A 27,992-nucleotide genomic window follows, 5' to 3' on the forward strand; every position below is an offset into this window, starting at 1 on the left:
CAGTATTCTGAAGCACATTTATTGCACTTAAATTTTTCCTTGCATAATTTTGTAGTGCAACCCAAGTGCAAGTGCAATGCATTGTTAAATGTTTCCCAAATATAGCTCAATAAGCAATTGATGCAAAATGTTTAAGCAAGTACCACAAATAAATAAGCAGTAAGATGCATAATTTTAGTTACTGTACGTCAATGCACCGCAGTCCGTCGAGCGGATCACACAATCGCCACGCGCAGGCTCCAGAGTTCGAACACTACACGCCGCGCACTTTTTGTGTAAGAATTAGGACGAAGAATAAGTCCAACACACTCACAGTTTGTTCCAAATTCACAGTCAGCCAACAAAAGCATCAATCCTAAAGCGAGAGATCCGATACTTTTCAAAATGTCCGCGAAGCTAAATGGCCGTAGACCCAAGCAGAAACGAGAGGGCCCGAGTTTGAAGACCAAGGCCCCACACAACAGACACAAACTCTAAACTTTAATAAAACTAAACAATTTAATTACATTAATAAACTACGAGCAGCAAACTACACACGTCCACTCAGCACGACAACTAGTGGGCGAAAAGTGGGCGATTGCCCGACCTCGGTTCGGGGCACATCTGGCGTCCAAGTGTTTTTCTCGGAAGTGACTACCTGTGCTAATTGCGTCGCATCGCCATCTGTGAGCGGGCGGACCCTTAAATTCCAGGAATTCGTTCGGTAACTTAGTGGCCCGTTTGCAAGCGGACGGCTGTGTGCCGTAATTAATTGCGATTATTACAACTTTTGGGGCCTCGCCGTAAGGCGAGTGTGTTTTTAAAGTCCCGGGGCAGCCCCCCCTGGGCACTCGTCCATTATAATGGCGTCCACGGTCGACCTGTTTGCAGAATTTCTTCGCCTTAGGTACCCAACGCTGTCGGCAGAATTTTTAGAATTCAAGACCCATCACGCAGCAAACTCGCCGGCGGTCTCCGTTGCCCCCGTCGCTCCTGCGTCATCCATCGCGGCCTCCGTCACGCCCGCCGATCTCGTGACCCCGATACTCGCGCCCAAAACTTCTGCGTCGACCGTTGCAGCTTCCGCCCCAACCGTGCGTTCGTCGGCGACCTACGTTGCATCCGTGCGTTCGTCCACGGCCTCCGTCGTGCCTGCGTCGTCCACTGCGCCGGCTAAAACACCCACCGGCAGGTCGCCCGCGCCCTCCTCATCCGATTCAGAGTCGGACATGGAGGTCGACCCTTCCCCCGCCGCCGCGACTGATGGATTCACAGTAGTCCAAAAAGGTAAAAAGCGCGCTGCGGAAGCCCGAGCTCCCGCGGCCGCTAAAGTAAGCAAAGCCGCGAACGCGTCGCGTCCCCGCCCTCCAACCCCCGTCGCTCCCGCTGTCCGTGCCACACCGTCGCCGCGTCCAGTGGCACAATCTAAAACTCAGACCCCTCCCCCGGTAATCCTTCAAGAGAAGGCAGCTTGGGACCGAGTTTCCCTGGCCCTTAAGGCCAAAAATATTGATTTTGTCAGCGCCCGTAATCTCGCCAACGGGATTCAAATAAAAGTAACGACACCCGACGACCATAGGGCCCTCTCAAGTTACCTCCGAAAGGAGCGTATAAGTTTCCACACTTATACGCTCCAGGAGGAGCGCGAACTCCGCGTTGTCATACGTGGAATCCCGAAGGAGCTAGATGCCGATCTCGTCAAGGCTGATCTGATAGAACAAGGTCTACCAGTAAATTCCGTGCACCGCATACACACCGGCCGCGGTAGGGAGCCATACAATATGGTTCTAGTCGTCCTCCAGCCTACCCCCGAGGGTAAGCACATTTTTAACATACAGACCGTCTGTAAGCTCTCCGGTATCGCCGTCGAAGTCCCACATAAAAAGGCACTCCTAGTCAGTGCCATAACTGCCAACTGTACGGGCACTCTTCCCGTAACTGTCACGCGCGCCCCCGATGTGTTAAGTGTTTGGGCGATCACGCCACGGCCCTTTGTACTCGCGACCTGAAAACCGCCACCGAACCGTCACCCCGCGAACTACCGTGGATGCCCCCGAGCTCCAAAAATAAATCGCCGCGTCGCCCGCCAAAACCGCCTCCGAGCTTCCCGCCCAGACATCAAAGCCTCAGCACCCTCTGTGCCGAAGGCTAAGCCTGCCTTCGTGCCGGCGCCGGTGCCCAGCGGCTCGGCCTGGGCTAAACCGTTGCCGTACACGAACACGGCTGCAGCTCCTCCCTCCGCGATTCGTCCCGCCCCCACGATACGTCCCTCCCCCGCGATTCGTTCCTCCCCCGCGACCAGCACTCAGACCGCGTCCGATAATCTCGCTCTAGCGATCGACTAGCGATTTTCAGTCGATCAACTTTGAGCGTGTTAACGCCTTGGGTGACGCCATTCGCGCCGCCTCCACTGCACAACACTTCATCGCCGTTGTGCAGGAATACGCTGACGTATACGCGTCGTTAAATACGTACGTCCTCCCCTCACTCCGCCGGTAATCAATGGCGTACATTAGTAGAATAAAGCCCTTATCCGTAACGATAGGATTTTTTAACGCTTACGGTCTCGCAAATCAACGTCAGGTTTGTGATTTTTTGCGTGACCATCAAATTGACATTTTCTTAGTGCAGGAGACTCTACTCAAGCCCGTGCGTCGCGACCCTAAAATCGCGAACTATTGTTATAGTTATCGTTCCTAACCATGTTTGGTTAGGAACGACAGGCTCACTGCTCGTGGTGGTGGTACCGTCATTTACTATAGAAGAGCCCTACATTGCGTCCCGCTCAATCCTCCCGCGCTCGCTAACATCGAAGCATCAGTGTGCCGAATCTCACTGACGGGTCACGCGCCGATCGTTATCGCGTCCGTTTATCTTCCTCCGGATAAGATCGTTCTAAGCAGTGATATCGAGGCGCTACTCGCCATGGGAAGCTCTGTCATTCTGGCGGACGACCTAAATTGTAAACACATCAGGTGGAACTCACACACCACAACCCCTAATGGCAGGCGGCTCGACGCGTTAGTCGATGATCTCGCCTTCGATATCGCCGCGAGTCGGCCTGAGGGGCCTACGAGGGGGGACATAGCTACTACCGTATCCGATTTGAGAGTACGAGCTAAGCGGTAGTAAGACCTTCGAGAGGGCGCGAGTTCTTCTAAGAAATCAGACCATCTGGCATCTCGGACTTCGGCGATGCGAGACTTTACGTCGCGTTGCAGGGCACGCATTTGAGTAGGATTTTCCACGGTATGATACCTATCGTAGGCGCGGATCGAGGCGTTCTTAGCTCGAAGGAGTTCCCTAATATCGTCGGGCAATTTGAAGCGGTGAAGGAAGTCCTCCGCCACAACTTGCTTCGATGACCTATTTAATGTCGAGGTGATGTGTGACGTTACGATGTCTATGGCTTCAACGGAGACGGAGACGGAGACGGAGAGGAGACGGAGAGGAGTCCGGGCTAAACGGGAGCGATGGTGGATCAGATTCAGCCAGGCTAATGCCCAGCGTGTGCCAATCCACCACAGTCCTCGTGACGGGAACGGAATCGGGAGCGCGACCGAGCTTCATAGGAGTGGGTAATATCGGTTTTGCCGCGTATCGAATCGTATCTATATATCGAGTATCAATATCGGATATTGAATCTATATATTGATGGATGCTAGTAGATTTTCTCGATTCATGATATTTGAGATTTTAAACGATACGCTGATATAATATCGTAGTAGATATAGATTTAAGTCAACGTTATACGGTTGGTTTTCTGATATCAATTTATAATATGACTAGCTGACCCGGCAAACATTGTTTTGCCATATATAAGATTTCTAGGGAATTTCTAGTGTAGAAAAAAAAACTAACTTATTGTAAGTGTGTAAGGATGTGGTAAATGAGTGAAAGAGGTATGTAGTGCTGTGAACGATGAGGGAATATATAATAAAAATAACAAAACCTCATTCAACCACATAATACCTCATTATAACAAAAAAAAAAGTCCAAATAAAAATATATGTTGAGTTTTGCTGGACTTCCACCGGGCGCGTCCGTAGGTGGCGGATAACGGGATCCTCTGGGAACAGTCCCACTCCCAGGGGTATCGTCCGATCTTTTTCGTTGCAAGGATTTCTAGGTGTTAGGTAGGTAGGCTAGGTGTAGGAGTAGGGTAGCCTAGTTAGGCTTTGCAACGAAAGAGATCGGATGACGCGGACCAAAACCAGCAGGGGGAGTTGCGGGCTCTCCACGCCCTTCACTCGCTGAAGGGTGTTCCTCCTGGAGACGCTCGGGCTCCCTCTCTCTTCCCCTTCTTCCCCTTTTTGTTTTTTTTTTCGGGTGACGTCCGACCCGTTTCGGACCTAACCCATGGGTGATGGTGGGCCACTTTTGGCCTGCCCTTCGATGGAGAAGTGAGCCGGCGTTGCTTACGCATCTTCCGGCCGCTGGTCGCCATGTCCCCGGCTTCGGCTACAGGGGCACGCCCTCCAGAGGGGGGTAACGGTATACCGGCGTGGCTTCGTCGTAGTTGCTCTCTTGAGCGTCGGGCGGTGGTCTGTCGTGTTGCTCGTTGCACTCGGCGGGCCGCCGGCCAACCCGTAATCCTCACCGCGTGGGGGACGGGGGCCGCTGCCGCGAGGCACGGGGCCGCGAGGACGTAAACCTCTTTAAAAAATGCCCCAATCCTAAGCTCTGGTGCCCGGCGATGGGATGAATGGCTGGAGGGAGTCCAGTCCCAAGGGTACCAACCAGATCCCAGGGGACCGACCCCTGGTTAATCAAAAAGGAAAAATGAAAATGGCAACAGTTAAAGAATTATTACCCCAGGAGGGTACCTCCCGCTCTGCGGGGGGAGAATCCCTCCGTGCGGTCGAGCGATCGGCCGCACGCTGCCCCACCGTTTCTGGGGGGGGCAAACTTTGTCAAGACGAAGGGGGCGACGGCACGGGTCGCGTAAGGGACCGAGTTCCCACCGTGTTACTGGAGCGCTGTGACAGCCTGATTTCCCTGCACTCGGCGCGAAGCTCCGCGAGGGGCGACGCGTCCAGTGGGAGGGAGACTCCGGCTCTGTTCGCCGATAATGTTCGGCAACGGACTCGGCGGAAGCGGAAGTCGGCTCGACGGCCGGCGTCCTCCGCTCCGTCTGACTCCTCGGAGGGTGAGCCTGCCAGCGCCAAATATATGGCGTTGGCGGAAGGGCCGGCGACTGCTGCGGCGTCGCTCGCCACTAATTGTGACGTTTCTTCCCGCGGACTGGATGCTGCCTCCTTGGCGCAGTCCAGGGCCGCCTGCCGAAAGGCACCGAATGGGACAGAGGTGGGAGAGGTCGAGCGACTAGAGCGCTCCCTGACGGAGGTGGGTCCCTATGACCCTCTCCGTAGATTAAACATTATTAAAAAACTTGTGTCCGCGGTGGCGACGAAGTCGAGCGCGGGCTTAAGGGGTGACTGCCTACGGGCCCTCAAATCTTCAGCCACCTCGATGGAGGAGATATTGGTGGAGGTGGTGGAGCGCACGACGGACAAGGAGAACGCGGACCTGCGGCGGGAGCTGGACCTTATGCACGCCCGCTTTGCGCAGGTGAGCGAAGAGAACGGCCACCTGCGAGCTGAAAACGGTCAAATCAAGGTTGACATGGCAGAGCTGCGCACGCTGGTCAATGACCTGATAGAGCAGCAGCGCAGCTCGGCCCCCGTTCCCCCTCCGCCCGAAGTGGAAGATGAAAGCGAGGCCGAAGAGCTGAGGCGGCGCCTCTTAATCTTGGAGGCACGCCGCTCCAAGGTGGAGCGTGCGAGGCCGCCCCTCGCTCACGAGGCGAAAGGCGCTGCCCCCATACCGGCACCCCGAAAGAAAATGGCCGCAAAAACATCTGGCGGTCCCAAAAAGGATGCGACACCAGCGGCACGTTCGGCCGCTTCGGCTGCTGCTCCGGCCAAACCCGGATCATCGGCAAAGGATATGGGGGCACCAAAACCCGCCCCCTCAAGGGCACCTATCACCGGCCAGCCCAAGACCCAGAAGGCCGCTCCTGCCCCGTCCCAGCCTGCGAAGGTGGGGCCCGGCAGGAGTCGGAATAAAAAGAAGGGGGGCGTCAACGCCGCCAAACCGGCACCAACTCCCCAGCCCCGCCCACTGCCCCCGGCCCCAGCAAACATGGATGAGGCCTGGACGACGGTAGTGCGGCGGGGGCCTAAGAAAGTGGCGGCGCCTCCTGCGCCGCGCCCCAAGCCCGCCCCTGCGGCCACCGCTCCCCGCCAAGAGGGTCGAGCGGAGCCGAGGGGCCGAAATGGACGAAGGAGGCCGCGCGCCCCGCGGTCGGCTGCAGTGGTAGTGGAGCTGCTGCCGGCCGGCAAAGAAAAGGGCATCACCTACCATGAGGTGATGACCCAGGCGCGCGGCGGCGTAAATGTGGACGCCCTCGGCGTGGAGGGGGGCATCAAGGTCCGGCAGACGGCCAACGGGGCCCGTCTCATAGAATGCCCCGGCCCAAACACTAACGCCGCGGCCGAAAAATTGGCGGCCCGGCTGAGGGAGATCCTGCCGGACCCCGAGGTGGTGCGCATCGCGCGGCCCGTAAATATGGCGGAGGTGAAGATTACGGGCCTCGACGAGTGCGCCACGAAGGAGGAGGTCGCCGCGGCCATCGCGTCGCAAGGCAACTGCGCCCTCGCCGACGTCAAAGTCGGGGAGCTCCGGGCGACGTACTCCGGAACCCGGACGGCGTGGGCGCGTTGCCCCATCGCAACGGCGAACCTCCTGGCCACCCCTCCACAGGGTCGGCCTTCGGACAGCCCAGGATGGCTGCGCGTGGGCTGGGTAGTGGCCCACGTGCAACTGCAGGAGAGCAGGCCGTGGCGTTGTCTTCGGTGCTTCGGCACCGGCCACGGCCTCGCCAAGTGCCCCTCGACCGTGGACCGCAGCGGCTTGTGTTTCCGCTGCGGCCAACCGGGGCACAAGGCAGCCTCCTGCACCACAGCCGCGCCGCACTGCGTCTTGTGCGACGCGGCTAAAAGGAAGGCCGACCACCGGGCCGGGGGCCCGGCGTGTAAATCCGCCCCCTCCTCTACCAAAATGAGGAGGGGCGGAAAGAAAAAGAAGAAGGAGAGGCCGGCTGCAACAAGGGCAGCCGGCGAGTCAGTTCCCGCCGCGGCTATTGTCGAGCCGCAGGGCGGGACAGACGAGGGAGCGATGGACGTAGCCTCGTAATGGGTTGCGTCCACCGCTTCCTCCAGTGCAATTTGAACCACTCCGCCAGGGCACAGGATCTCCTCGTCCACACCATGGCGGAGTGGTCAATCGATGTCGCTGTCGCCGCGGAGCCGTACTTCGTCCCCACCGACCAGGACTGCTGGATGGGGGACGTCGACGGCTCCGTGGCCATCGTACTAAGACAGTCCGCGGCGTTACCCCCCTTGGATATGGTGGCCAGGGGACCCGGGTACGTCGCGGCTAGGATCGACGGGACCGTCGTGATCGGGGCGTACTTTTCTCCGAACAGGAGCCTCGCTGAATTCGAACGGTTTCTGGGCGGGCTCGAGGCGCTTTTACACCGCCTCGGGTCCCGCCCAGTCATCGTCGCGGGGGACCTCAATGCCAAGTGTACGGCTTGGGGCTCCCCCCGCACGGATTCGCGAGGCGAGGCCCTTTCGGAGTGGGCGATCGCGACCGGCCTCTGTCTCCTAAACAGAGGCACGGTCGCGACTTGCGTGCGGTGGAACGGGCAATCTCACGTGGACGTGACGTTCGCGTCCCCGTCCGCCGTGCGCCGCACCCGCGGCTGGCGCGTACTGGAGGGGGCGGAGACGCTCTCGGACCACAGATACGTCCGATTTGAGCTCTCTGCCTCCTCCTTGTCGTCGTCGTCAGCCGCGGGCGCCCGCGGCGAGGAGGAGCTCCCGCAAGGTGCACCCCGTTCGTTCCCCAGGTGGGCCTTGAAACGGATGAACAAGGAGTTGCTGATGGAGGCGGCCGCTGTTGCTGCGTGGGCGCCAAAACCCGCGCGGCTCGCGGACGTGGATGCGGAGGTCGACTGGTTCCGGGGCACCATGGCAAACATTTGCGATGCCGCCATGCCCCGGGTCGGCCCCCGAGCACCACGTGGGGGTGCGTTCTGGTGGTCGCCCGAGATCGCAAGACTCCGAGAGGAGTGCGTGAGGGCGCGCCGCCGGAGCGCACGCCACCGCCGCCGCCGTCGTCGCGACGCTGCGTTCGCGGAGACGGCGGCCCAGCTGCACGCTGACTGTCGTCAAAAGCAGACGGCGCTGCAGCTGGCCATCGGCGAGGCCAAGAAGCAGAGCATGAAGACTCTCCTGGAGTCGCTCGATGAAGATCCCTGGGGGCGCCCATACAAGATGGTTCGCAGGAAACTGCAGCCGTGGGCGCTCCCGGTGACCGAGCGGCTCCAGCCTCGGCAGCTGCGGGAAATAGTTTCAGCGCTTTTCCCGCCGGCAGCGGGGGGGGACTTTGAGCCCCCCCAGATGGACGCCACGTGGGGCACGCCTCCGCGTCGCCCCAGCGTTCCCGCTGCCGAGGAGCCCCCGCCCCCTATCACGGGGGCGGAGATCCATGCGGCCGTGTCCAGAATGAGAGCGAAGGACGCGGCCCCCGGCCCTGACGGCGTTCACGGCCGGGTCTGGAGCTTGGCCTTCGAGGCCCTAGGGGACCGGCTCGGGGGGCTTTTCGAAGCGTGCCTCGAGTCGGGACGGTTCCCGTCGAAATGGAAGACGGGCAGACTGGTCCTTCTGCGGAAGGACGGGCGCCCCGCGGACTCACCTGCGGGATATCGCCCCATCGTGTTGCTGGACGAAGCGGGCAAGATGCTCGAGAGGATTGTCGCGGCCCGCATCGTCCGGCACCTGACCGAGACGGGTCCCGATCTTTCGGCGGAGCAATACGGCTTCAGAGAGGGCCGCTCGACGATCGACGCGATTTTGCGCGTGCGTGCCCTCTCCGACGAAGCCGTATCCCGGGGCGGGGTGGCGATGGCGTTATCCTTAGATGTAAGGAACGCCTTCAACACCCTGCCCTGGTCGGTGATCGCGGGGGCGCTGGAGTATCACGGCGTCCCCGCATACCTCCGTCGACTGATCGGCTCCTACCTCGAGGGCAGGTCGATCCAGTGCATCGGACACGGTGGGGCGATGTACCGCTTTCCGGTCGAGCGCGGTGTTCCGCAGGGGTCTGTCCTGGGCCCCCTGCTGTGGAACATCGGCTACGACTGGGTCCTGCGGGGCGTCATTCGGGGTCCCCTCCCCGGGCTGAGCGTAATTTGTTACGCCGACGACACGTTGGTCGTGGCTCCGGGGAGGGACTACCGGGAGTCTGCCCGTCTGGCGTGCGCAGGCGTGGCACACGTCGTCACTAGGATCCGACGGTTGGGGCTCGAGGTGGCGCTCGACAAAACCCAGGCCCTGTTATTTCACGGGCCGGGACGAGCGCCGCCTCTGGGTGCCCACCTCGTGATCGGAGGCGTCCGCGTCGGGGTCGGGGTGACCGGTCTTCGGTACCTCGGCCTCGAACTGGACGGTCGGTGGAACTTCCGCGCTCACTTTGAGAAGTTGGGCCCTCGACTGATGGCGACGGCCGGCTCTTTGAGCCGGCTGCTTCCAAACGTCGGGGGTCCCGATCAGGTGGCGCGCCGCCTCTACATGGGGGTGGTGCGGTCGATGGCACTATACGGGGCTCCCGTATGGTGCCACGCCCTGACCCGCAAGAACGTAGCGGCGCTGCGACGTCCGCAGCGCGCGATTGCGGTCAGGGCGATCCGAGGATACCGCACCGTCTCATTCGAGGCGGCGTGCTTGCTCGCCGGGACCCCACCCTGGGAGCTGGAGGCGGAGGCGCTCGCTGCCGATTACCGGTGGCGTAGCGACCTTCGCTCTAGGGGGGAAGGGCGCCCCGGCGAAGGAGTAGTTCGAGCGCGGAGGCTCCAATCTCGGCGGTCCGTGCTGGAGGCGTGGTCTCGCCGCTTGGCGGACCCGTCGGCCGGCCTCCGAACCGTCGAGGCGGTCCGCCCGGTTCTCGCGGACTGGGTGGGCCGCGACCGCGGATGCCTCACCTTCCGGCTAACGCAGATGCTTACCGGCCATGGTTGTTTCGGCCGGTACTTGCACAAGATAGCCGGAAGGGAACCGACGGCGCAGTGCCACCACTGCGCGGACCGCGACGAGGAAGATACAGCGGAACACACGCTGGCGCGTTGCTCTGGATTCGACGAGCAACGCGCCGCCCTCGTCGCGGTCATTGGAGAGGACCTCTCGCTGCCGCGCGTCGTGGCTACGATGCTCGGCAGCGACGCGTCCTGGAAGGCGATGCTCGACTTCTGCGAGTCCACCATCTCGCAGAAGGAGGCGGCGGAGCGAGAGAGGGAGAGCTCTTCCCTTTCCGCACCGATCCGTCGCCGTCGAGCCGGGGGCCGGAGGCGGGAATATGCCCGTACGTCCCGGCCCCTGTAGGTGGCGGCCTCCCCCCGGTGAAGGTCAAGGGGCGACCTGAGGGGGTGAGGCCGCGCGGCGCGCTACCAGCACTCTAGCGCGCTGCCGTGGAGTGAATAGAGCGACCGGTCGACGGTGTATCGCGTCCCGACCCGGCAGGCTGGTTCTGGTCCAGCGGGGTATTCCGGGACACCAGCGGCACCGTCTGGGCGGCCCGACGGGCTGCCGTACCGAGACGGCCGACGTTTCAGAGCCTTCGATTCGCCTCGAAGGCTCCGTCGGCTGGGCGTCCTTGGGGTGAGCCGCGCCGTCTGGTTGTAGTGTTGACCGCGGTAGCCCCCCTACCTCATCCGGGTTCTGACCTCGGAGGGGATCGGACGTCGGGTGTAAGAGTGCAGGGGAGTCGTTTAGTGGGTGGGTCCTAAAATCCTTGGGCCCGCGGTCTGCTCACAACACCATGCAGATCGTTGAGTCTCACATACCCCGCGCGCCCCTTTTGCGCGGGGACCTCGTAGGAGGTTCGGCCCTCTACCCGAAAAAAAAAAAAAAAAAAAAAAAAAAAAAGGGGTGGACAACCCTCGCCCGAGATCGCAAGACTCCGCGAGGAGTGCGTGAGGGCGCGCCGCCGGAGCGCACGCCACCGCCGCCGCCGTCGTCGCGACGCTGCGTTCGCGGAGACGGCGGCCCAGCTGCACGCTGACTGTCGTCAAAAGCAGACGGCGCTGCAGCTGGCCATCGGCGAGGCCAAGAAGCAGAGCATGAAGACTCTCCTGGAGTCGCTCGACGAAGATCCCTGGGGGCGCCCATACAAGATGGTTCGCAGGAAACTGCAGCCGTGGGCGCTCCCGGTGACCGAGCGGCTCCAGCCTCGGCAGCTGCGGGAAATTGTTGCGGCACTCTTCCCGCCGGCAGCGGGGGGGGACTTTGAGCCCCCCCAGATGGACACCACGTGGGGCACGCCTCCGCGTCGCCCCAGCGTTCCCGCTGCCGAGGAGCCCCCTCCCCCTATCACGGGGGCGGAGATCCATGCGGCCGTGTCCAGAATGAGAGCGAAGGACGCGGCCCCCGGCCCTGACGGCGTTCACGGCCGGGTCTGGAGCTTGGCCTTCGAGGCCCTAGGGGACCGGCTCGGGGGGCTTTTCGAAGCGTGCCTCGAGTCGGGACGGTTCCCGTCGAAATGGAAGACGGGCAGACTGGTCCTTCTGCGGAAGGACGGGCGCCCCGCGGACTCACCCACGGGCTATCGCCCCATCGTGTTGCTGGACGAAGCGGGCAAGATGCTCGAGAGGATCGTCGCGGCCCGCATCGTCCGGCACCTGACCGAGACGGGTCCCGATCTTTCGGCGGAACAGTACGGCTTCAGAGAGGGCCGCTCGACGATAGACGCAATTCTGCGCGTGCGTGCCCTCTCCGACGAAGCCGTATCCCGGGGCGGGGTGGCGATGGCGTTATCCTTAGATGTAAGGAACGCCTTCAACACCCTGCCCTAGTTGGTGATCGCGGGGGCGCTGGAGTATCACGGCGTCCCCGCATACCTCCGCCGACTGATCGGCTCCTACCTCGAGGGCAGGTCGATCCAGTGCATCGGACACGGTGGGGCGATGTACCGCTTTCCGGTCGAGCGCGGTGTTCCGCAGGGGTCTGTCCTGGGCCCCCTGCTGTGGAACATCGGCTACGACTGGGTCCTGCGGGGCGTCATTCGGGGTCCCCTCCCCGGGCTGAGCGTAATTTGTTACGCCGACGACACGTTGGTCGTGGCTCCGGGGAGGGACTACCGGGAGTCTACCCGTCTGGCGTGCGCAGGCGTGGCACACGTCGTCACAAGGATCCGACGGTTGGGGCTCGAGGTGGCGCTCGACAAAACCCAGGCCCTGTTGTTTCACGGGCCGGGACGAGCGCCACCTCTGGGTGCCCACCTCGTGATCGGAGGCGTCCGCGTCGGGGTCGGGGTGACCGGTCTTCGGTACCTCGGCCTCGAACTGGATGGTCGGTGGAACTTCCGCGCTCACTTTGAGAAGTTGGGCCCTCGACTGATGGCAACGGCCGGCTCTCTGAGCCGGCTTCTTCCAAACGTCGGGGGTCCCGATCAGGTGGCGCGCCGCCTCTACATGGGGGTGGTGCGGTCAATGGCACTATACGGGGCTCCCGTATGGTGCCACGCCCTGACCCGCAAGAACGTCGCGGCGCTGCGACGTCCGCAGCGCGCGATCGCGGTCAGGGCGATCCCAGGATACCGCACCGTCTCCTTCGAGGCGGCGTGCTTGCTCGCCGGGACGCCACCCTGGGACCTGGAGGCGGAGGCGCTCGCTGCCGATTACCGGTGGCGTAGCGACCTTCGCTCTAGGGGGGAAGGGCGCCCCGGCGAAGGAGTAGTTCGAGCGCGGAGGCTCCAATCTCGGCGGTCCGTGCTGGAGGCGTGGTCTCGCCGCTTGGCGGACCCGTCGGCCAGCCTCCGTACCGTCGAGGCGGTCCGCCCGGTTCTCGCGGACTGGGTGGGCCGCGACCGCGGATGCCTCACCTTCCGGCTGACGCAAATGTTGACCGGCCATGGTTGTTTTGGCCGGTACCTTTTCAAAATAGCCGGAAGGGAACCGACGGCGCAGTGCCACCACTGCGCTGACCGCGACGAGGATGACACAGCGGAACATACATTGGCGCGTTGCTCTGGATTCGACAAGCAACGCGCCGCCCTCGTCGCGGTCATAGGAGAGGACCTCTCGCTGCCGCGCGTCGTGGCTACGATGCTCGGCAGCGACGCGTCCTGGAAGGCGATGCTCGACTTCTGCGAGTCCACCATCTCGCAGAAGGAGGCGGCGGAGCGAGAGAGGGAGAGCTCTTCCCTTTCCGCACCGATCCGTCGCCGTCGAGCCGGGGGCCGGAGGCGGGAATACGCCCGTACGTCCCGGCCCCTGTAGGTGGCGGCCTCCCCCCGGTGAAGGTCAAGGGGCGACCTGAGGGGTGAGGCCGCGCGGCGCGCTACCAGCACTCTAGCGCGCTGCCGTGGAGTGATTAGAGCGACCGGTCGACGGTGTATCGCGTCCCGACCCGGCAGGCTGGTTCTGGTCCAGCGGGGTATTCCGGGACACCAGCGGCACCGTCTGGGCGGCCCGACGGGCTGCCGTACCGAGACGGCCGACGTTTCAGAGCCTTCGATTCGCCTCGAAGGCTCCGTCGGCTGGGCGTCCTTGGGGTGAGCCGCGCCGTCTGGTTGTAGTGTTGACCGCGGTAGCCCCCCTACCTCATCCGGGTTCTGACCTCGGAGGGGATCGGACGTCGGGTGTAAGAGTGCAGGGGAGTCGTTTAGTGGGTGGGTCCTAAAATCCTTGGGCTCGCGGTCTGCTCAACCCTAATCACTTAGGGGTATGAAAAATAGATAGTAGCCGATTCTCAGGCTTACTGAACATGCATAAAAAATTTCATGAGAATCGGTCAAGCGGTTTCGGAGGAGTACGGGAACGAACTCGCATGAGACAAAACTCATGAAAAGGCAAAGGGGGGAAAGTGACGCGTTTAGTGCGGAGCACATCTCTCCCATCACCCTCCCCCTCGGGACGCCGGACTGGCGGTCGTCGGCGCCACGACCACCAACCCTCTCGGTCGGCAGGCTATCCGAAGCCCGCCTAGATGGCGCCGGTTAGAATGGTCTATCCTACGGAATACCCCGCTGGGTCAGAACCAGCGTGGGTTGAGGATAGCCGGCCTTCCATCACCCGGATGCTCATGCATAAAACGCGTGCAGAGCAGCTTGCACGTCGTCTTCTTAGTCCCCCTTCGCCGGTCCCCAGGCCGACGTGTGAGGGAGAACCGAAACACTTAGAGGGCCAGGGCTTGGGCGAGATCCGCCTCCCTGGCCCCCGCTCGACGGCGGCGGGCCTGTGCGCCCTCACGCGCCCCGCCGCCTCCTTCTGCGAGATGGTGCACTCGCAGAAGTCGAGCATCGCCTTCCACGACTCGTCGTCACCGAGCATCGATGCCACAACACTCGGCAACGACAAGTCGTTTCCTATTTTTGCGACGAGGACACGGCGCCACCCCTCCCATGCGGGGCAGGCGACGAGCGTGTGCTCCGCCGTGTCCAAGTCGCAACCACAATGGTGGCACTCTGCCGTCGGCTCGGCTCCGATCCGGTGCAGGAACTCACCGAAGCAACCATGCCCAGTGAGCACCTGCGTGAGCCGGAAAGTGAGGCGTCCTCTGTCACGATTCACCCAGTTCACAAGAACCGGGCGAATCGCCTCGACGGTCCTACGACCAGCCGAAGGATCGGTCAGCCGTCTGGACCATGCCTCCAGCACGGACCGCCGAGATTGGGCCCTCCGCGCTCTGACCACACTGGGGCTGGGACGCGCCACGCCCCGGGCACGAAGGTCAGCCCGCCACTGATAGTCAGCGGCGAGCGCCTCCGCCTCCAGGACCCAAGGCGGCGTCCCAGCCAGTACACACGCCGCCTCGAAGGAGATGGTGCGATAGCCACGGATGACCCTGACCGCGATGGTGCGTTGCGGCCGTTGCAGCAGCTTCGCTACCCCCACGGCCAGGGACTGGCCTCACACGGGCGCCCCGTATAGGGCCATTGATCGCACCACCCCCGTATAGAGACGGCGCGTCACCTGGTCAGGGCCCCCCACGTTGGGCAGAAGCCGGCTTAACGCGCCGGCCACCCCCAACAAACGAGGGACCAGGTTCTGAAAGTGAGCACGGAAGGTCCAACGACTGTCCAGAATGAGGCCGAGGTACTTCAACTGCACCCCGACCTCGATACGGACGCCTCCAACCATGATATGGGCATCGACAGGTGGCACTCTCCGGGGCCTGTGGAACCACATGGCCTCGGATTTACTGAGCGCCACGTCGAGGCCCAATCTCCTGATTTTACCGAAGACATGCGCCACCCAAGCGGTGGCAAGACGAGCAGACTCAGCAAAACTCCCCCCCCGGGCCACGACCAGCGTGTCGTCTGCGTAACAGATTACGCTTAGGCCCGGGAGGAGGGCACCCCTCAGTACCCAGTCATACCCGATATTCCACAAAAGGGGGCCGAGCACCGACCCCTGTGGAACACCGCGCACGACCGGGAACCTGTGCACGATCCCACCGTGTCCGGTACACGTGACCGATCTGTCCTCCAAGTAGGAACCCACCAGTCGGCGAAGGTAGAGAGGCACTCCGTGTCTTTCCAGTGCCCCCCCTATCACGGACCAGGGCAGGGTGTTAAACGCATTGATCCCCTTGAAGCTACAGTTTATGTAGGAATAATGACTTTTTGGCGGGAACGCGAGGTGTGAAGTTGTGTGATTTGTTTTATTTTGTCTATTTAGTGTTTCTTCAGGTTTAAATGTGTAATAATTGAGTCGACTATTATCAAAGCCGGCAATCTGACTTTTGGACAATTATTGGTAAATCAGAAAAACGAATTATTGACTTTGTATTCCATTGGCAGTCACAAAACTCTTCGGAACGACATCTTAGATAAATAACAAGTTAACTATTAACCTTTATTTAATGCAGGTTTTGAACCGTATTCTTTGAAGGAGACGATTATATTCAAATCAATCTGTATTGACATATCAATAACATTTTTTTGTGCAAATGCACAGATTGCCACCTTTGATAATAGACGACTCAAATTTTGTGGTCGTCGTGGCCTAACGGATAAGATGTCCGGTGCATTCGTGTTGAAGCGATGCACCGGTGTTCGAATCCCGCAGGCGGGTACCAATTTTTCTAATGAAATACGTACTCAACAAATGTTCACGATTGACTTCCACGGTGAAGGAATAACATCGTGTAATAAAAATGAAACCCGCAAAATTATAATTTGCGTAATTACTGGTGGTAGGACCTCTTGTGAGTCCGCACGGGTAGGTACCACCGCCCCGCCTATTTCTGCCGTGAAGCAGTAATGCGTTTCGGTTTGAAGGGTGGGGCAGCCGTTGTGACTATATGAGACCTTAGAACTATATCTCAAGGTGTGTGGCGCATTTACGTTGTAGATGTCTATGGGCTCCAGTAACCACTTAACATCAGGTGGGCTGTGAGCTCGTCCACACAGCAGCGCTAAAAAAAAAAAAAAAAATTGTGGTTTATTAGCTGTTTAATATCTGTGAAAGTGCACAAATGTGCCGCTGTACGTAACTTCTCGGTATCCTCCCACCTGTCGATGCCCATATCGTGGTTGGAGGCGTCCGTATAGGGGTCGGGGTGCAGTTGAAGTACCTCGGTCTCATCCTGGACAGTCGTTGGACCTTCCGTGCTCACTTTCAGAACCTGGTCCCTCGTTTGTTGGGGGTGGCCGGCGCGTTAAGCCGGCTTCTGCCCAACGTGGGGGGCCCTGACCAGGTGACGCGCCGTCTCTATACGGGGGTGGTGCGATCAATGGCCCTATACGGGGCGCCCGTGTGAGGCCAGTCCCTGGCCGTGGGGGTAGCGAAGCTGCTGCAACGGCCGCAACGCACCATCGCGGTCAGGGTCATCCGTGGCTATCGCACCATCTCCTTCGAGGCGGCGTGTGTACTGGCTGGGACGCCGCCTTGGGTCCTGGAGGCGGAGGCGCTCGCCGCTGACTATCAGTGGCGGGCTGACCTTCGTGCCCGGGGCGTGGCGCGTCCCAGCCCCAGTGTGGTCAGAGCGCGGAGGGCCCAATCTCGGCGGTCCGTGCTGGAGGCATGGTCCAGACGGCTGACCGATCCTTCGGCTGGTCGTAGGACCGTCGAGGCGATTCGCCCGGTTCTTGTGAACTGGGTGAATCGTGACAGAGGACGCCTCACTTTCCGGCTCACGCAGGTGCTCACTGGGCATGGTTGCTTCGGTGAGTTCCTGCACCGGATCGGAGCCGAGCCGACGGCAGAGTGCCACCATTGTGGTTGCGACTTGGACACGGCGGAGCACACGCTCGTCGCCTGCCCCGCATGGGAGGGGTGGCGCCGTGTCCTCGTCGCAAAAATAGGAAACGACTTGTCGTTGCCGATTGTTGTGGCATCGATGCTCGGCGACGATGAGTCGTGGAAGGCGATGTTCGACTTCTGCGTGTGCACCATCTCGCAGAAGGAGGCAGCGGGGCACGTGAGAGACGCGCAAGCCCGCCGCCGTCGAGCGGGGGCCAGGGAGGCGGATCTCGCCCAAGTCCTGGCCCTCTAAGTGTTTCGGGTCCCCCTCACATGTCGGTCTGGGGACCGGCGAGGGGGGCCTAAGAAGACGACGTGCAAGCTGCTCTGCACGCGTTTTACGCAAGAGCATCCGGGTGATGGAAGACCGGCTATCCTCGACCCACGCTGGTTGTGGTTCAGCGGGGTATTACGAAGGATAGCTCACTCTAACCGGCGCCATCTAGGCGGGCTTCGGATAGCCTGCCGACCGAGAGGGCTGGTGGTCGTAGCGCTGACGACCGCCGGTCCGGTGTCCCGAGGGGGAGGGTGATGGGAGAGATGTGCTCCGCACTAAACGCTTCACTTTCCCCCCTCTGCCTCTTCATGAGTTCTGTCTCATGCGAGGTTTGGACGTTGGTTGTTGAGCGACAGGAGGTTTTAGTCAGTTCGACTCTGACATGCCCCGCCCTCCATCCCCAGTGGAGGGCGGAAGTCCGGAGATTTCCTCCTGACCAAAAAAAAAAAAATCCTCCAAAAAGTCCACTGAGATCTTAATAAATGACCACCATTTTACTGAGATTATATTTCATCCCATATCATCTCATTTCATTTCACCCCAGTTGATTAATGTCTCAAATTAATCATCTTCATTTCATTTCATTCCATAATATCATTTTTCATAAAAATATGAATATAATTTAAAATAAGATATGACTTAAAGGTCTCAGTTACCAGGTCATAAAATCCATTACAAATGTAGGAATAGTTCCAGCGCACCCTGGCGGCCGTAGATTAACATGTATTCTCGAATATTTATAGTCTGTGGCATGTCACCTTTTACATTGAAAAAAGTCAGGATCGAAATTTTTGAGCGAGCTATAGTTTGTGGTGATAAAATTAATAATTTCAAGTAGATTAATTGTTGTAATTGATATAACTAGTCAATATCAGTAAAATAAAGTTGTGAGTGATTGATATAATGTACAATTTAGGAACCAGAAGTACCGTAAAATTAAATAAAATTTCGCAACCTCAAAAAACCGTTCTGCTTACAGTAAGCACAGTGGGTAGTCTGGCGCTCCGTTTACAACGGGATTTTTTAACGGAACTTGGCGCCAGATTCTACCGAATCTGTGGATCAAATTAATCATCTTCATTTCATTTCACTCCATAATATATTTTTCATAAAAATATGAATATAAATTAAAATAAGACATGACTTAAAGGTCTCAGTTACCAGGTCATAAAATCCATTACAAATTTAGGAATAATTCCAGCGCACCCTGGCGGCCGTAGATTACCATGTATTCTCGAATATTTATAGTCTGTGGCATGTCACTTTTTACATTGAAAAAAGTCAGGATCGAAATTTTTGAGCGAGCTATAGTTTGTGGTGATAAAATTAATAATTTCAAGTAGATTAATTGTTATAATTGATATAACTAGTTAATATCAGTAAAATAAAGTTGTGAGTGATTGATATAATGTACAATTTAGGAACCAGAAGTACCGTAGAATTAAATAAAATTTCGCAACCTCAAAAAACCGTTCTGCTTACAGTAAACACAGTGGGTAGTCTGGCGCTCCGTTTACAACGGGATTTTTTAACGAAACTTGGCGCCAGATTCTACCGAGCTATAGTTTGTGGTGATAAAATTAATAATTTCAAGTAGATTAATTGTTATAATTGATATAACTAGTTAATATCAGTAAAATAAAGTTGTGAGTGATTGATATAATGTACAATTTAGGAACCAGAAGTACCGTAGAATTAAATAAAATTTCGCAACCTCAAAAAACCGTTCTGCTTACAGTAAACACAGTGGGTAGTCTGGCGCTCCGTTTACAACGGGATTTTTTAACGAAACTTGGCGCCAGATTCTACCGAATTTGTGGATAGAGCGACCGGTCGACGGTGTATCGCGTCCCGACCCGGCAGGCTGGTTCTGGTCCAGCGGGGTATTCCGGGACACCAGCGGCACCGTCCGGGCGGACGGCCGACGTTTCAGAGCATTCGATTCGCCTCGAAGGCTCCGTCGGCTGGGCGTCCTTGGGGTGAGCCGCGCCGTCTGGTTGTAGTGTTGACCGCGGTAGCCCCCCTACCTCATCCGGGTTCTGACCTTGGAGGGGATCGGACGTCGGGTGTAAGAGTGCAGGGGAGTCGTTTAGTGGGTGGGCCCTAAAATCTTTGGGCCCGCGGTCTGCTCACAACACCATGCAGATCGTAGAGTCTACATACCTCGCGCGCCCCTTTTCGGCCCTCTACCCGAAAAAAAAAAAAAAAAGGCCTATGAATAATTCTGATAATTTATTTCCATATTCGCTGATAGACATATTATTTTGACTTAAGTTATTTATTTGAGAAAGCATTGAATTTGCAGATTTTTTTGTAAGCAAATAAGATTTGATGTCCTTTACTGGTTTTTAACACGAAAGATATTAGTAACTTTATTTGATTTTTATTTTTTAAGCAATCACTATATAATTCCGTAGTGAGTTAGGCAATCGCCCGATGCCCGTATTTGCTGAATCCACATCGGATGACCCCGTGCGTCATAACAGAAACTGCACCATTGCAGATTTAGCAATAAGTTTACTTTAATAAATATATTGTAATTATAAATTAGTCTTGTAGTACATTCAAACGAATAAACATCGTTTTAATTAAATAAATTCTTTTTTTTATAATTAACTCGTTCGCCGTAACTTAACTGGCGCAGTCGGTAGGATCGCGACACTCGCCTTGAATAGAACTCTTCAGGCTTGAGTGAACGGTATCAACCGTTATTTTCGCGAGCTCATACAACGAATCTACGAACGGCGACTATCATCTAGCGGGAGTTCCGGAGAATTGGGAGTCCTGCTGTACTACAAGGCCCGGTTGGAGATGCAAAGGACATTGGGGTGAGTGCAAGTTGTATTCCCAGTTTCCTGTGCTATATTTCCTGCCGTTATATCCTGAATGTTATGTGTGTTTGTGTATAGACTAAAATCGTTATAAACAAAGCACTACATACACTAGAGTAGGTGAATCTGATAGGTATTTTTTTTTTATATGCATATGTCAATGACACGGTTGTAATTCGCTTGGATAGCAATATTATAAATCATCGGTACGTTTTATTGTTTGCTAAAATCGCGGATCATATAACGTTGCTGATAATTCATTTTCACGCTTTTATCGTACAGAATAAGCAAAGTACTAGCTAATAATCTTACGTAAAAAATTATTATAAAGTTATTTAATTGTGAGTTTTATAGTTTTGTGTTGTATAGCTTATAAAGATGGCAATGGCAAACATCGAACTAGCAACTTTTAAGTTCGTTTCTGAACTGTTACCTAAGTACGATGGTAACCCTAAAACATTGAACTATTTTATTAAAGAAGTAGAAAATGTTATATCATTATTGGATCAACCAGTTAGGGTACACCCCGCTCTTATTAGCTTAATTAAGAGTAAACTGAGCGATACTGCAATTTGTGCAATAGCTTCAGAGGGAAACGTGGATAGTTGGCAATCAATTAAAACAGCGCTAACGCGTAGATTAGGCGAACCACGCAACGAAATACAATTGATGCAAGAATTAATAAGGTTGCGTCGTAATAAGAACGAAGACGCAGAGTCTTTTGGTAAACGTTTACGAGAAATATTAGACACATTAAACGTGGTAGGTAGACACACAGATAAGTCATACTACGAAAATATGGTAATAGATCAGTATGTAAGTCACTTAGACTTTCACGTATCTATTGGGGTGAGGATTTCAAAACCCTCGACTCTGGAAGCAGCTATAGTAACGGCTAGACAAGAGGAGGCGCGATTAGTGTTTAATAGATTTAATAATAGTTTTAGTTCATTAAATATACAGCATAAGCAAAAGGAAATAACTAAGTCTAACCAAATCTCTTACCCGGTAAGTAACCTTCCCCCGCGCAATAGTTGGAACCCGGAGTTAAAACCACAACGAGGGCCAACCATGCCGTCTTGGAGGAGTGGTCCGGCGTCAGGTAAGGTGAGACCTAGCGGATCAGGTACCTTTAGGAATACAGGCAACTTTAGACCACAACTAAATGTACCTCGACAGCAAATAAACCCACCACAAAGAGTATCAGACGTCACTATGAGGTCAGTAAACAAGCCCGAAAAACTGCGCTTTGCACCGGAAGAAATGTTCTACACACAGCATAGCCAGGAGCAGTATTACCCTGACAATTACGACCCATATTACAGTGGTGAGTACTATAACCATAACATGCAATACAGCGACCAAAACTACGAGTATACGCCAGATATGTCGGGAGAAGAATCAAATCAACAGGATTTTCTTCAGGACGAGGACCAATCGAACCTCAGCTGATAAAGACTGTTAACCTCAACCACCACGGCAAAGACCACCTCCCTTACATCGAATTACCGGAGTTTCAAGGTAAATTTCTATTAGATACTGGTGCCTCACGTTGTATGATATCACCGGATGTAATAGCCGGTACTAGCCTCGAACAATGCATCGAACGTGAGCCATTTACAGTAAAAACCGCACATGCTACTACTCGTCACGAGCACGTTGCAATTTTACCTTTACCGTGCCTGTTCAACACCGATATACACCATAAATTTTTATTGTTTGATTTTGACCCAAAATATAAGGGCCTTATTGGGATGGACTTGTTTAAAAAATTAGGCTGTAATATAGATTTCAAAAACAAAGTGTTGCGAACATTTAATACCGAAATACCAATCTATTTCGACTATCCGGTAAAGCAAGTTAAAATAGAACCGAACTGCGAGAGGTTTATAACGGTTAAAACAAATTACACCGACGGTTATTATATTTGTGACGATTTCACTTGGTCTAAAGGATTAAAGTCACCAGCCGCGATAGTGACAGTAAAAAACGGGACTTTCAGGACATCTATAATCAATTATAATGATACACAGCAAATAGTGAGTAACAATCGTATGTTAGCCCTAAGCCCACTACCGTCACAGTTGATAGAAAGCAGTCAGAAGTACGAAATTAATAAAATTGAGACGGAAACTGACATAGATAAAGAACTTTGTGAAAATTTAAAGAAAATTCGTACCAGCCACATGAACGAGGAAGAAAAACGGGAAATTACTAAAATCTGCTATCAGTACCGTGACATATTCTACTCGGAAAACATTCCTTTATCGTTTACCCATACAGTAAAACACGAATTAAGACTAACCGACGACACCCCCATCTTTGTACGAAGTTATAGACAGGCTCCCCAACAACGAACAGAGATACAAAAACAGGTAGATAGTCTATTAAAACAAGGAATCATTAGGGAAAGTATCTCCCCTTGGTCGTGCCCGGTACACATTGTTCCAAAAAAACCGGATGCATCAGGAAAAGTTAAATGGAGACTTGTTATTGACTATAGAAGACTTAATGACAGAATTATAGAAGACAAGTACCCCTTACCAAACATTAACGACATCCTTGACAGATTAGGGCGCGCACAATATTTCACGACCATAGATTTAGCAAGCGGCTACCATCAATTAGAAATGCACCCTAAAGACGTAGAGAAAACAGCGTTTACTACTGAAAGAGGCCATTATGAGTTCCTAAGAATGCCTTTCGGACTAAAAAATGCCCCGAGCACTTTCCAGCGTCTTATGGACCATATACTCCGAGGTATAGACAACGTATTTACGTACTTAGATGACGTCATAATAGCCGCGACGTCCCTACAAAACCACAATGAAAAACTGAAATTAGTATTTCAGCGATTCAAAATGCATAATCTGAAAGTTCAGTTAGACAAATCAGAATTTCTACAGAAGCACGTTAACTTTCTAGGACATGAATTGACTGACCAAGGACTAAATCCTAACAAGGACAAAATTAAAGCAGTATTAAATTTCCCTATACCACAAACGCAAAAAGACATAAAAGCTTTCTTAGGACTAGTCGGGTACTATAGGAAGTTTATTAAGGACTTTGCGAAGTTGACGAAACCTTTAACAGCATGTCTAAAAAAGAACGCAAAGGTTGAACATACAAACGAATTTTTAGACGCAGTTGATAAATGCAAACAAATCCTAACAAACGCCCCAATCCTGCAATACCCTGACTTCGACAAACCGTTTATTTTAACGACAGACGCATCTGACTTTGCTTTAGGAGCAGTACTTTCCCAAGGCAATGTGGGCTCAGATAAACCAGTAGCCTATGCCTCAAGGACATTATCAGATACTGAGATCCGTTACTCTACCATAGAGAAAGAACTGTTAGGGATAGTATGGGCAATTAAGTATTTTAGACCTTACTTATATGGCCGTAAATTTACAATTTATACGGACCATAGACCCCTTACATGGTTAATGAGTCTAAAGGACCCTAACTCTAAATTAACACGATGGAAACTAAAGTTAGCAGAGTATGATTACAAAGTTGTTTATAAAAAGGGCAAACAAAACACTAACGCAGATGCACTATCCCGAGCAAAAATTTTTCATAATAGTATAGATTCTCTAGCTGTTAATGTTGATGACAATAGTGACGACAACATAATAAATAGAATATTCGAAAACGCCCGTAGACAGGCAGAGATAGAAACTAATGACCCGAATAACCAAGACAATGAACGTAACAATACTGACAATAACGACCAACCTTATAACAACAATGACGTAGAAATGACCAGTATCTATCCCTCTCAAATTGACGAAGAGACAGACACAAGGAGTGCAACAACAGTCGACCCCGATCAATTAGTTTCTACAAATCATACCCAACCTGATAATGAAAATAACGGTATCCCTATAATATCCGACGCTATTGATAGACAGTTGAAACAATTTTACGTTAGGTCCACACCAGGTTCTACATACAGAGTAGAGGACAGGTCAACAAACTCTAGGACAGTTATTAAGGATGTTTTCATCCCAGTAAATAACACTGAATCAGAAATTATCAAATTTTTAAAGGAACACACAATAGCTGACCGTGTTTTTCATTGTTATTTTTACGACGAAAATCTATACTTAGCCTTTTCAAGAGTGTATACTACGATCTTTAATGACAGAGGACCTAAATTAATAAGATGTACTTCGCGGGTCACACTTGTTGAAAATAAAACTGAACAACAAGAACTCATTAAGCGATATCACGAAGGTAAATTATCGCATCGCGGTATCCAAGAGACCTTTAAGCATCTGCATAGGAATTATCACTGGCCTAATATGTTATTGACAGTTCAAAGGTTCATTAATCAATGCGACCTTTGCCTAAAGGCCAAATATGAAAGAAATCCCTTAAAACCTTCATTGATTATAACAGAGACACCTACGAAGCCATTTCAACACTTGTTCATGGATCTCTATAGTACTGGAGGTGCAACGTTTTTAACAATTATCGACAATTTCTCTAAATTTGCCCAGGCGGTGCCTCTGAATGCTTCTAGTAGTGTTCACATCGCAGAAGCTCTATTACAAGTATTTTCTGTATTAGGACTACCTCTTAGAATCACCACAGACTCAGATACAAAGTTCGATAATGACGTCATAAAAGAGATATGTGCTTCGCATGATATCCACATTCACTTCACGACGCCTTACAACCCAAACTCTAACTCACCCATTGAACGATTTCATTCAACCATCGCAGAAATAATAAGAATTCAAAGAATGACAAATAAAGATGACCCCATACAATTGATCATGAAATACGCTATAATCGCCTATAACAACGCTATTCATTCTACTACAGGCTATACACCACGTGAGCTTTTATTCGGTCATACGGCATCCCGAAATCCATTAGAGCTATATTATCCTAAAGAATTTTATCAAGATTATGTCCTCAATCACCGCAAGAATGCAGAAGCAGTACAGGAATGTATAGCAGCCCACGTGTCTAAGAACAAAGAGCAGGTAATAGAAAAAAGAAACCAGGCAGCGGAAACAATCACGTTTAAGGTAGGTGAAACCGTTTACAAACAGGTCGCCAAAACCACCAGGAGCGACAAGACAAAACCAGTATTTAAAGGTCCGTATAAAATCATTCATTTACACCCTAATAATGTCGCAGAAATTATAGGGCACCACCCAAATTCTAAATCGATTCGAGTTCATTTCAAACTCTTACGTAGACCACATCTTGTTCCAGGGCCCTCATCGCAGGAGCCTTCGTGCTCTACACAGCCGCCGACTTGACCCTTAATCCTATAGACAATACTAATGGCATCCTTTTGTTAAAACAAGGACAAATTTTTGAAGCAGATAGACACTTTTAGTCTGGCCTGCGTATATAACGTATCGTATTTACATGAAACAACCTTAAAGCTTATGTCTTTATATGCCAGTACTAAAGCTGCTGAAGGTAACGAAGAGTTGCATAGAGCATATAAGGATCAAATAGAAAATAGTTTACATTTAATAGGGAAGAAGTTAGCATTTATTGCACCGCACCATAGATTTAGACGTGGCTTAATTAACGGTTTAGGTTCAGTAGTTAAAACTATTACAGGTAATCTGGATTATGAAGACGCTATTAAAGTTTGAAAATGAATTATCTAATCTACGTAATTCAGTCCATAATATTAACACATCTCAAAAACAAACTTTATTCATAGCAAAGCACGCAGTTGAAGAATTTAGTAAACAGATCAAGTTATTAGACGAAAATCAGAAAAAGATAGGTTCAATGCTAAAAAACGCCACTTTAAGTAATAATGTAGTAATAAGCAGATTGCACTTTTTAGATTTATATATCCAAATATATTTTAGTTTGCAATTACTCTTAGATAAATTAGTTATATTAGAAGACGCCATGACCTTTGCACAACTAGAAGTAATGCATCCTAGCATTATAGCTCCACACAGTCTTATAAGTGAAATAACAGCTATTCAAAAACTTTACCAATTTAGACCCGTTGATAGAATAAGTATTAAAAATATTCATAGTATAGAGAGCTCTATTAGCGTAAAAGCGTATAGCACAAACGACGCACTAACATTCATACTAGATATCCCTTCCATAGATGAAAACCTTTATGACCTTATCCATCTATACTCCATACCAGATAAACAAAACCTCACCATTATTCCTAAATCCAAATACCTAACACTGGGAACCAACGAGTACTCATACCTGGAGGAAGATTGCAAGAAGATCACACAAGACGTCCAACTTTGCACATCGCTGAACACCCAATCTGTGGAGAACTCTGAAGACTGCATAGTAACTCTTATAAAACACGAGAGCACAAACTGCACCCGTGCCAGGATGAATCTGAAACAAGGCAAGGTCCAGAGACTAGAAGACAACAAATGGCTTATCATCTTGAAAGACGAACAAATCCTGAAATCTCGCTGCGGAAGGAAATCTGACTATAAAAAGATGTCAGGAATATACATCGCCAGCATTACAAGCGATTGTCAAGTGGAAATATTCAACCGAACACTGAAGACAAACACGGACACTATTACAGCTGATGAAATCGTACCCATTCCCAGCGAAACCACTATTCTAGAAGGGAATATTCGCTATAACCTACAACTGAAAGATATATCTCTGGATAGCATCCACGAACTGATGGACCGGGTCGAAAACATTCAACAACCTATCATCGACTGGCAGACTATGATGACTACCCCAAGTTGGTCAACACTGGGACTCTACCTCATTCTGATAGCAATAATCATCTGGAAGCTGTGGCAGTGGAGACAGCGACGACTACAATCAAAGAACGAGAGCCCCGAGAACACTAGCACCGAGGACGCTGCTGGAAGCTGCGGGACGCGCTTCTATCTTAAGGAGGGAGGAGTTAGGCAATCGCCCGATGCCCGTATTTGCTGAATCCACATCGGATGACCCCGTGCGTCATAACAGAAACTGCACCATTGCAGATTTAGCAATAAGTTTACTTTAATAAATATATTGTAATTATAAATTAGTCTTGTAGTACATTCAAACGAATAAACATCGTTTTAATTAAATAAATTCTTTTTTTTATTATTAACTCGTTCGCCGTAACTTAACTAGTGTCAATAATTTTTTCTGTTGTTTCTTCAGAACCATCCATTATAGGAATTAATGATGTTGCCGTTCTTATCTCAAAGGTTTCCATTTTGTCAAAATTATTATATTTCAAGTTAGATTCAGTACTATAAGTAAGAATTTTTGAGTAAGCTAATTCAATTTTTTCCTTTAATACTTCAAGTATCAGTTCATCTAATTCTAACGAAATTTTATGCTCGGAAATTGTTGGGTACGCAGCACGTCACCCGTGTCGATAAGGCGAGTGACGCCAACCCAGGTTGGACGGGTTTATGAATCTTATAAGATTTCTTGAAATCCTATAAGACGCCGGATGCCCGTCTTGTGGCGATTATTCGTGTCGATCTGAAGCAGTCAATGTGAGGGTCCTGAGGTGTACGATATCGTACAAGCTCACTCGAAATTAAAACTCAAAACTTTGCAAATTAACGTAAGCCGAGCCGACCGATCTGTCAATACAACCGAATTT

The 27,992-nt window shown here is 52.9% G+C and overlaps 1 protein-coding gene across 1 annotated transcript; it reads left to right on the plus strand.

The window, feature by feature from the left end:
* Nucleotides 1–842: 842 nt before the first annotated feature.
* Nucleotides 843–21,847, plus strand: LOC134201656 (atherin-like). The gene is made up of 3 exons (XM_062676899.1): nt 843–1,077; nt 5,444–6,005; nt 21,721–21,847. Exons 1-3 carry the CDS (start codon nt 843–845, stop codon nt 21,845–21,847), a joined length of 924 nt encoding a protein of 307 aa, XP_062532883.1.
* The last annotated feature ends 6,145 nt before the right edge of the window (nt 21,848–27,992 follow it).

The sequence above is a fragment of the Bombyx mori genome, chromosome W (assembly GCF_030269925.1).
Source record: "Bombyx mori chromosome W, ASM3026992v2".
NCBI lineage: Eukaryota > Metazoa > Arthropoda > Insecta > Lepidoptera > Bombycidae > Bombyx > Bombyx mori.